The sequence below is a fragment of the Zosterops lateralis genome, assembly GCF_965231275.1.
Source record: "Zosterops lateralis genome assembly, chromosome: 6".
NCBI lineage: Eukaryota > Metazoa > Chordata > Aves > Passeriformes > Zosteropidae > Zosterops > Zosterops lateralis.
In genome coordinates, this window is record NC_139761.1 from 39,103,720 (window position 1) to 39,114,256 (window position 10,537).

The 10,537-nt window shown below is 45.7% G+C and overlaps 2 protein-coding genes across 5 annotated transcripts in view; both read right to left on the reverse strand.

Moving 5' to 3' along the window:
• The window catches only part of AMBRA1 (autophagy and beclin 1 regulator 1), a 124,092-nt gene extending 118,761 nt beyond the window's left edge, over positions 1 to 5,331 (reverse strand). For 2 of the 3 annotated variants that reach the window (XM_083862756.1, XM_083862754.1), the window contains exon 1: positions 5,293 to 5,331. The gene's annotated coding sequence lies outside the window, so the exon portion shown is untranslated. Of the gene's footprint in view, positions 1 to 5,117; positions 5,166 to 5,292 lie in introns of those variants that run through there. The other variant, XM_083862755.1, reaches the window with a different exon arrangement.
• A 2,631-nt stretch (positions 5,332 to 7,962) lies between these two features.
• HARBI1 (harbinger transposase derived 1) lies at positions 7,963 to 10,237 on the reverse strand. 2 transcript variants are annotated; one of them, XM_083862953.1, is made up of 3 exons: positions 10,123 to 10,237; positions 9,298 to 10,026; positions 7,963 to 8,751 (listed from the first exon to the last, which is right to left on the reverse strand). In XM_083862953.1, exons 2-3 carry the CDS (start codon positions 9,965 to 9,967, stop codon positions 8,375 to 8,377), a joined length of 1,047 nt encoding a protein of 348 aa, XP_083719079.1. In that variant the 5' UTR covers positions 9,968 to 10,026; positions 10,123 to 10,237; the 3' UTR covers positions 7,963 to 8,374. The 2 variants fall into 2 exon arrangements, with proteins under 2 accessions (XP_083719079.1, XP_083719080.1); XM_083862954.1 differs by lacking the exon at positions 10,123 to 10,237 and having other exon boundaries at positions 9,298 to 10,061.
• Between the last annotated feature and the right edge of the window lie 300 nt (positions 10,238 to 10,537).

Genomic DNA, 10,537 nt, shown 5'->3' on the forward strand with positions numbered 1-10,537 from the left:
CTTCTGACACACACAGATGGAGAACTCCAAGAACAAACCAGATGCCTAGAACATAATTTGGAATATATACAAGCAATCACACAGCTCCAGGGACTTCCTAGTTCCCTTCCTTGTTTACAATCTGTGTTTCCCTCCCTTCTCCAATATGGAGATTTTGAGGCCATCATTTTCCTAAATTGCATGAAACAATACTACATATGAAGCTCAGACAGAAGACTGAATTACACTTGCAGTTTTATTAAAAATATTGATTCAATCCATATAAAATGTCATGCCAGTCCCACTAAGCTTTTTGTGTCTCCACCTGAAAAACTGAGCAAAATTTAAAAACAAGTTTATGTAAAAACTAAAAAGCTGATTTGCCATCTTTGCACAGCATCAACTCAGCTTAACAAACAAGACAACTCAAGGAGCCCTAGTTTGGTAAGTAAGTTCTGGTCTGCCAGGGGCACTGGCATTTGAACAATGCTATAAAAGCAACAAAATCAGTAAAATACAGGTGACAGGACTCATACCCCAAACAGTTGCACAAGTCAAAACATAAGTATTGGAAGAACCGGACTATGTTCATTCTTAAATGACAGGACCATATGAATTTTTGGCAATGTACCTGATTAGCCATATATGTTTAAATTTACTTCAAACAACATGATTTGTCTTCCCTTAACTCCATTCATGGTAGTTCCAGATGACCCTTGAGACTGTCTATAGAGGTATTAGCTCTTCTTGTGTTAAAAACAAATTAAAAACCAAACCAAAACAAACAAATAAAAACAAAAACCAGGAAAAACAGACAAACAAACAAAAACCCCAAACATTTTGCTACAGAAAACTTCAAGATACCTTGCAGTAATATCCAAATGAACAAAAAAAAGAAAATAAAGCTACATTGGACTAGAATCTTTAAACAAGGCTAAGCCACAAAAAAAAACAGTCTACAGATGGGTAACAACTATCTTAAACGTGATTAATCAAAAACAATGAAAAAAGCAAAACTAGAACCCATTATTTTGTTCTGTATCTACTTGTGTCCTTGGTTATGCTTTAAAAAATAATAAAAAAGCTGCTTAATTTGAGAATTTAATTAGAACAAGAGTCAGTCTTCGACTAAATGCCCTTAAACATGGAGAATAAAAAACATTTACGAGAAGTGAAAAAAAGTTTATGATGCAACTATCCAACAGAATCCAAAATTAATACCATGAAGGCACTTCCATTATATGGTCCTGGTTTTACTCTTCCAAGTTTTTAAATACTCCCCAAAGTATTACACTGTAAGCTGGAGTTTTTCTTTGATTAAAGCCCGAGAGAGATGGAAAGTAATTCAAAAGCACATTTTCTGTAGATGCAGTAGGCACACTGCTCTAAATTGCACTCGCTGCAGTAAGTGTTTACACATAAAACAGGATTTCTAAAGAAAAATAACTTGTCTTAGTGCTTCATGATTGAAAAATTCACATCTCAAGGCTGTGTTTTAAACTACAACTACAGCTACAAGAAGATCAGGAAATTCAATTACATTACAAAGATGTCAATAGTACTTTGTCACTTCAAGATCCTGTATGACTGCAACAAGGGGCTAATTGCCACTAGAATCTTAATTTGTCTTCCCAGTCTGGATTAAATGAGCTAAATACACATAAAAGAACTTTTCAGTCAAAAGAAGTACATTAAAATGCTGGCTATTTACAGCAAAGTGATGAAGACATGGAAGAGAAACTTGTAGGTATCAACTCCTAAAGGTCAGAAAATGAATGGTAAATATAAAAAGGGAAGTAATAATAATAAACATAAGTGATCTCCCATGTCTGGAGTCTGACAGTTTCATTTACCAATGAGAATATGGAGTACTTTCATAACTATTATTACAACTTCCACATAAACTTAATGAATTCTTGAGAAGAGAGATATTAGTTTCAATCCAGAAGATAGGAAGAGAATAAATATAATTTCACAAAGCTGTAAGGTAAGCCAGTTACTTCTCTTTTCACAATTCTATACTCAAACCATAGCATCTTTTGTTAAGTACTAGACACAGCAGGAAATGAGGGACAGAGAGAAGAGAAGAGAAAGCCAGAGCAATACAAACAGAGCGATACAGAATTCAGATTAACCCCCTAAAAAATTATTCTCATTTAGATAGAAAGGCAAAGGAGTTTTCAATTCAAAATCCCATTATTCACATTAATAGTCACATCAAGGTTCCTCAGGCTCAAGGGCCACAGCCAAGTGCCCCCAAGTGACATCACACATTCCACAGTAATGTGGGAGTGCCAACACTACAGAGCAGCAGTAGCAGCATCACACACCCTCAAGGTGAAGACAAAGTGTTTTATGTATTCAAGGCTGCACTTAAGGCACATGCACTTTATCCAAGTACAGAAGAAAAAGCAACTGGAATCAACAACATGTTTTGGAAAATACAGGTCATACAATTTCTTGCTCACACGGAAATACGATAACAAGACAAAAGGCAAAAATGATCCACACAGCAGCTGAAGTCTTCACACAAAGATGTATCAGAATTACAGAAGAGGTGAGAGACCATGAAGATTTAGACTCTGAACAAAGAAACACGGCCAATTCTTGACACCATTGACCTTTTTGGCCTTAGACTGAGTCTGTGGGAGCAATATAAAGGGAGGGGAAAACATGTCCAAACCATGAGTCAGAGATTCCTCTCAGCCATTCTGCGCTGCTCAAGGTGGAGGATTAGTAACACGTACCAGGAAGAAGGAAGCAGGAATCACTCTGCAAGGACGACCCAAAACACCTCACTGAGAACATGTCAAGTGCAACTGCGTGAGCACACGGATTAAGATGATGCTCTCCACGCTCAAGCCTCATCATCCCATCCAACAAACAGTTTACAAAAACTGGACACAGCAAACAGCTGCTAGACAACAATCCCAGTCAGAATTCCTAACAAGCAGCCAAGTCTTGAGATGCAGACAAGTACTGCTTCATCTTGTAGAGGAAAGCAGATCTCCTCTTGTTTCAAGCAACCAAATCAATGGGTCTTTCATTAGGCAACTACTGTATACTGTAATAACCTTCCAGTAAAATATTTCTAATATTAATCCTCTTCCACTGCATATCACACTGTCATTCACTTTTGCAAACCAAAATTCTTCTGTCCTTATCTTACTAATATTTTGCTTCTATCACCCTACTTGCTAGGATAATACAGGGTTACTAACACAAACCACACAAGGGAACTATTACCATGTACTGTGCCCTTTATCAGGCCCCCAGAAACTCAACAGGGGGAAAAAAGTACCTTAGTGCTGTTTGCATTAATATTAAGTATTCACATCAACAATAACTCTGCAAGACACAGTCAACTCACTAACCATGGCATAAAAGATTCTAGAGTTTCTTTCCAGAAGTTTCTTTTAAAAATAATTACTCAAATGCCAAACTTCTGGCAGAGAGACAGCAGCAGACTGGATCATTGCTTGCCTTCTTTAGAACTGGTTGTTACAGCTGCATAAAAGCTACAAGTGCTGCTCAGAAAATGGAAAAGTAGGAAACAACCAAACAAGAATCTAGAGGGTCAGTTATGACTCAGAAAAGGGCAAAAGAAAGAAAACCAAGAAGAAGCTGTCAGCAAAGTAAACATTCGGCAGAAACTGCCCAGCAACTCAATCTGAAAAGGCATGTCCAGACATTTGGATCCAAATACATTCTTCATTCCAAGTATTAGGAAAAATATAAATGCCAGTGGATGGCCCTACTCATTAGGAGCCACACTGCCACAAATAACACACTTATTTGTGACCATCAAAATAGAAATGGACCAATTTTTTAAAAATATACCCAGAGAAGCATCAATTGTGGACTCCAGAACTGGCACACAAGCTACACTGAAGAGTTATAAATGTTAGGAAATACATTACAGGAGCTCTTCAAAACACAAGAAAGGAATTTAGCAGAGAATTTCAGGTCCTGTTGCCTGCATCACCCATAAGGCATTCAAATCTGCACGGATTTAACCCCATACCACATTCTGAGAACTGACCCAACAACAAACCCAACAGACCAGTAATGGACTGGCAATAAGCGCACATTACCAGCAGGTCATTCTTAGGTCCTTTTTAACATCCCCATTAGCAATTTGAAAGAGGATGGGAGTGGCAAAGGCAAAGAAGCCAGATGACATTTGCAGAGGACACCAAGCTGGGTGGAGCAGTAAACAAGGACAAATATAGAAAAACACCCTGGGTTTTTAAAATAAAGACCAAAGAACACTTCATGCAGAGGAAAAAACGGAGCAGCACTGACCATATTTACACAGACTTCACGTTCATACAACTGATCTCCTGAAGACAGGCTTGCATCTAGATAACAATTCTTGAATCAGTCTGCTACCACAGAACAATTCTCGAAAGTGTGTAATGAGAAAAGCTACTCATAACCACCTACAGGGTCTCTTAAAGACGGAACGCTGATTAAGTGCAGGAAAAATCGCTTTCCAAAGGCAGCCGAATGCACGGTATTGACAGGACCAGAAGTAATAATAATAAAAAAAAGGCTACACGAAGACTACAGAAATTTATGTGTTGTCAGAAAAAAATGTGGTAGATGATAACAAAAAACGTTCCCACAGCTGGCGAATTAGTTGGGTTCGTTTCCTCACAAGACAAGACGTACCTAGAGGACACTTGAATACATTTTATGCCAAACACTACTTTCACAAGCAAGTGTTCTGCAACACACTTGAACAACAGGAGAGACAGAGCAGACAGCACTTGCTGCACATTTCACTTGGGTAGGGGCAGAAAACAACAACAATAAGAAACACCATGTCAAAGCGACAGCCCCAGAAGGCAACCGGACCCAGCCCGGAGCACGGGCCCCGGACGGCGCCGTGGGGCAGAGGAGAGGCGGAGGGGACAGCCAGGGAAGTGCCAGCCACCCCAGCCGGGACAGCAAACCCGGTCCGAGGCGCGGCCAGGAGAGCGGCAGCGGGGCACGGGCCGCTCTCCCGGGATCTCCGGTCCCGCCGGCGGCAGCGCCGCCGGGTCTCGCCCTCCCGCCATAGCACCCGGCACGGGGCAGCGCGCCGGCCGCCCGCCTCCCCCCACCGTAAGGCCGCGGTTCCGGAACTCACGTACAAAGGCCCCGGTAGCGAGCCCCGACTCCCTCCCGACCGCGCTCCACCCGCCGCGGCCTCACACGGGTCGGTACCGCCGCCTTCCGGGGCGCCGGCGCGGGGCCGGCCGCGCCCGCCCGAGAGCGGCGGCGCGGCCTCGGCGCGGGGCCGGGGGCGCGCGTAGGCCCGGAGCGTACCTGCAGCGGCGGGGCCGGGGCGGAGCGGGGCCGGAGCGGGGCCGGCGGGCGGGTGGAGCGGCCCCGGGGTCGGTCGTCGCCGCCGCCGCGCCGAGCTCCGGCCAGGCGGGCCAGCCGAGCGCCGAGCGGGGCCCAACGGCGGCGGCGCCGAGCGCGGGACCAAGGCCCGAGCAGCCGAGGCTAGAACGCCGCCAGGCAGCGCCAGCCGAGCGACGAGCTCTTCCACCGCCGCCCGGGGAAGACGGAGGGCAGGCGAGAGCAGTCGAGCCCCGAGAAGTACGGGGCAGCGCCCCTGGCCAGAATTAAAAAGCGATATAATTTATCTTAGGGACGTGTGGGATACTGGAAAAAAATGCTCTTAGCTTAATGAATATAAACTAATACGTACAATAGTCAGACTGTATAAAACAGATTGGAAGTTACTGTTCTAAACTTCCAAGATACGGGTGGTCCAGAGCTCAAAGGACCTCTACAAAGGAGAAATGGGTGTTAATGTCTTCACAGAAGCCCAGGTCTGGAAGAAGTGCTGGAGCAGTGGCTGTGGAGGTCACCAGGATAAAAGGAGGCTGCGTCCTCCAAAATCTCGAGCGACCCCGCGGGGGAACGGCCCAGTGAACTCTCTCCCTTTATTCAAATAAAGTAAATAAAGTTGCAGGACTCCTCTGTCTCCTTTGTGGACAGTGGCTTTTTTTCACAGCGTGATTTTCTGCATAAACCAAATCGCAAATCTCAAAGCAAGTTACAGAAAATATTTTTTTTTCCAAGTTGTTTTCAGCCTTCAGAAAAGAGAAGGCTTCTGGATGACCTGACTGCTGCCTTCTGGTACTTGAAGGGAGCTTAGAGGAAAAGATGGGACAAGACTATTTACAAGAACACGTAGTGACAGGACAAAGGGAAAGGGCTTTAAATTCAAATAGATTAAGTTTAGATTAGATATTAGAAAATTTCTTTACTGTGAGAGTGGTGAGGCACAGGACCAGGTTGTCCAGAGAAGCTGTGAATGCCCCATCCCTGAAGTATTCAAGGCCTGGGTGGATGGAGGGAGCTCTAAGCAACCTGGTCCCATAAGGGAAAAGAAAAAAGTCCTTTTCTGAGGGAAAAATAGAAGGTCTGGGTGAATTGTTTTGAAGTAAGCTGCTTAAGAGTGGTGGAAACTGCTCCCTCCATTTCCTGAGTGAAAAGAAGGGTACTGACATCTGACTCAGGCAAGAACAGTGGTCAGTGGATTTGCTTTGTCTGGTATGGCCTGATGCAGTTTTTGCTCAAACTGACAAGCAGTGAGATCAGTTCAGAAATTAAACTCTACCACAGGTGACAGTGGCTGAAAGAGGCAGCAAATGTGTTCCAGGAAGTGCCTTCACTCTGAGTTTGCTCTGGCCTCAGAGCTATTCATAGCGTAAATTGAGAAACTCCAGCTTGTCATTAAGTGACAATGTTTGTACCTACACATGTCCAAGTCTCACTTGACCTTACCACCACCCACACAGCTCATTCAGTGTAAGCTGGTGTTTTGGTCTAGTGAACAGTATTTTTAGCACAGACCGTCGGATGTGATTATGAGCCACCAGGCACCAGATACAGCAGCCACTCTTACTTTAAAAATGCTTATTTTAGAAAACAATGCTTGTGTGCTGTTTCCTAGATAAAAGGAGCAGGAGTTTTGCTGCAGTGACCAGTAGTAGTTCTTGTATAATACCCTGTGTAAAGAAAACTGAATTACATCTGAGACCTTTGTACATAACATTTTACAGCTCTCACTGAGACTTCTGAAAACGTCTTGTTTACATGTCATCATGGTTTCCTGTGAGATAGTAAGTGTTTACTGCCACTGCAAACCTGCCAGAGTGTATCTAACCCTACATCTCCACCCTGCACTGCGAAAGGTACCCTACACGCTTGTATTCATCCCATGTGGGGCATGATCTAGGCTCACTTCCTCTAAAAGGACAGACCCACAATGTCAGGCAGCTACGCTGCTACTTTAAGTATTTACAGTTTTGTAATTTTCTGCATTCCCTACCACTTTTGCTACATTTACTGCCCAGTAAACAATAAAAGCTAAGAAACAAAATTTTCTTAGACTGCTGTCATGAGATCCTTGGAAATGCTTGTGCCTTTTAGAAAGAGAACACTTCCAGGAAACTGCCCAGCCTTGTGCCAGCAACAACTGCGTGCATCAGTCATCTTGTTCCACTGAGGAAACAGACTGCCAGCAGTGCTAGAGCAGCCTTTCCACACCTCTGCTTTGATCTAAATGGAGAGAACTTTTGCAATCGGTTCAATTTCTGTTACCCAGTCAGTCCTTGGTGTTTCTTTTACAGCAGCCAACAAGATGACCAGTTTCCTGCTGCAGGAGAAAACCAGCCTCACCTCCACTAGCCTATTTCCAGATATCTGTTAAAGTACCCGACACAGTCACCAGAGCTTAACATTGTCTTCACCCTGTTTGGGAAAGAAGGAATGTTCAACCCTTCTAGATACGTGCAAGCACTAGTGTGAGCCCAGCAAAATGCCAGACCCCTCCCAGAATACAGCTGCCAGCTTTCAGAGAAATCACTGGGGTTTGTGAGATGTGCAAAATGGCAGAATGGTTTTGAGCAAGAATTTATACCTGCAAACAAAAATATAAATGTTTGCTTTGCTGCTCATGAATTCATAGCAGAGAGAAGCTCATGTGGAAATTTAATTTGTGCAAAATACTGTTTAAAAAATCAATCGTAAGTGTTTTGAGTTACACAGTGGAATAGAATTGTTGCTTTGTAAAACAGTAAAAGGTTTACAGATTTTCCATCACTATAAAAGACAATTTGCCTCATTTTCCCACTGTTGTCACATTAGTCACTGTTCTCTTAGTCAAGTGAAAGGGGTGTCTTGAAGCATCACGACAGCGAAAATGTACCAATTAAATTGAATCTCTGGAGAGACTGAGAGAAGTTCAGAAATTTGCCTGAAATGCAGAGAGTAAATTTCTTCTCATCTCACAGCTCCTTACATCTCTACAGGCTTAAAGAAGAGGAGGGGGCATATTTGCTCCAGATAACTTCCCAGATGAACTGTTAGAAGCTTTCTCTCTGTCACAACATTAGCTAAAATGAGTGAGTAAAAGTTCCTGACGAACACGACAGGCTTCCGAGTCCATTGATTCCGTTTGCTCGTATTCTTCTTCTGACTGTTCCACGTGTCCCGTGGCTGGTGCAGACCAGACATCCAGCCCGTGTTGCAGGGAGATGTTATGAAGCACACAGCAGGCCAGGATGATGTGGCTGGACTTCTCTGGAGAATACTGCAGGGTGCCTTTGGAGCCGTCGAGGCAGCGGAAGCGCGCCCGGATGGTCCTGAAGGTGCGCTCAATGACGTTGTGAGTGGCGGAATGGGCCATGTTGTAGCGGTACTCCGCGGGCGTCTCGGGGATGTGCAGAGGGGTCATCAGCCACGTCCGCAGCAAGAAGGAGCTGTCACCTGTTAGCAGGGGAAGGAGCAGGACAGGTTACACACCTACAGTTAGCCACAGATTTCAGCCTGGTTTTCTGGTATGGCAGATACAGAATAACTTCTTCCTCTGACTAAAAGAGAAGGCGCGGAAGAAGTAACTCTGGTTCACAAATGTGACAAAGTAAAGGCATTAAGTTTTACACAAAAATAAGAAGAGTTTTAAGAGAATTAATCTACTGCATAGAACAGGGATAACAGTTGGAGTAAGACAGTATCTAGAATTAAAAATAGCATAATTCAGCATGGAAAGGTATAGAATACTGAAAGAAAGCTATTAACAGAATGAATGAGGAATAATACATACAATAATCAGACTGTATAAAACATAGATTAGAAGTTACTGTTCTAAGCTTCCAAGATAAGGGCTATCCACACTGAATCATAAATCTCAAAGCAATTTGCAGGAAAGCAGCTGAAAATAAACGTATCACTTGTGCCCAGAGGTTCTCACGTGGTAAGGAGACAATACCTAACAGACTTTCTACTGAAAACAAGGATGAAAAATTGACTTACCAAGTAGCCAGCCATCTTTATGTAGCTCAGTTTCAAACTGGCTTGTGAGGGCTGCCTGCTCTAACACGGCGCAGTCAGCCAGGCTGCCCGGCCAGTGTGTTTCAGCACTAAGGAGGACTCCTCTGGAATCACACACCATGAGGCAGTTCAGGGAATGGAGACCCTTTCGGTTCACATAGGACAGGTCCTCAGCATTTGGCGCTTTGATCGCCACGTGGGTGCAGTCAACCACCCCCAGCACTCCCGGCATTCCTGCCAGCCCATAAAAGTCCTCCTTCAGGCTCTGTACAGTAGCTTCGTCTTTAGGAAAGTGAATAAACTGCGAGGCTCTTTCCACCAGTGCCTCGGTTACATTGGCAACACAGCGGCTCATCGAGGCTTGGCTAATGCCAATAGCATCCCCCATGCGAGTCTGGAAGGAGCCGGAGGTATAGAAACCCAACGCGGCGAGTATTTGCGTCTCTGGACTGATGGCCCTGGAGCGCTGTGTAGGGCGCGAGAGAGTGGCTCCCAGGAGATCCACCAGGTAGCAGATGAACTGTCGGGGAAAGCCGTAGGTGGACACTAGATACTCATCCGTGACATCCTCCAGCTTGAAGCGATCCAGAGTCCTGTGTCCGCGGCCGTAGAGCAAGAGGTCGCAGTCAAGAACCGCGATAGGAACGGCCATGGCTGGCCAGGGGCGGCCCCTGGGGCTCCTCTTTGACAGGGCTTTCCCAGAGGCTTCACCTGCATAAAACAAAAGAGGACACTCAGATCAGCTATTACTGGTGAGCTTTTCACACTCCGTTCCCATTCTCCTTTTAGTCTGATCATCCAGCAAACCTTTTTACTTTTCTTTTTTCCGCTTTTAAATACGCGGGCGGCCAGGTGGGCTCAGCGCGGAGCCGCCAGTTCTGCCCGGCGCTGACAGGCATTTCCCTCCCGCGGCGGAGCGGGGTCAGGAGCCGCCTGCGGTGACCCCGCCAGGCCCGGGCAGACACGGGCCGCCCCAGACCCCGCGGGCCGCCCGAGCCCGCCGGACTCCTCTCGCTCCCTGCCGACCCCGCGGCCGCTCCCAGGCGCTCCCCGCCGGCCTGGCCCCGCATTCGCCGCCATAGATTCGCCACAGGCAGGGCCCACCGGCGGGAGCGGCGCCGGGCGCTGTTCGCTTTTCCCGGCCTGGGCGGCCTCCTGCCCCGCCGGGCTGAGGGCTCGGCGCGCCGCGGGCGGGGAGCGGCGGCTGCGTGCGGAAAGTGCC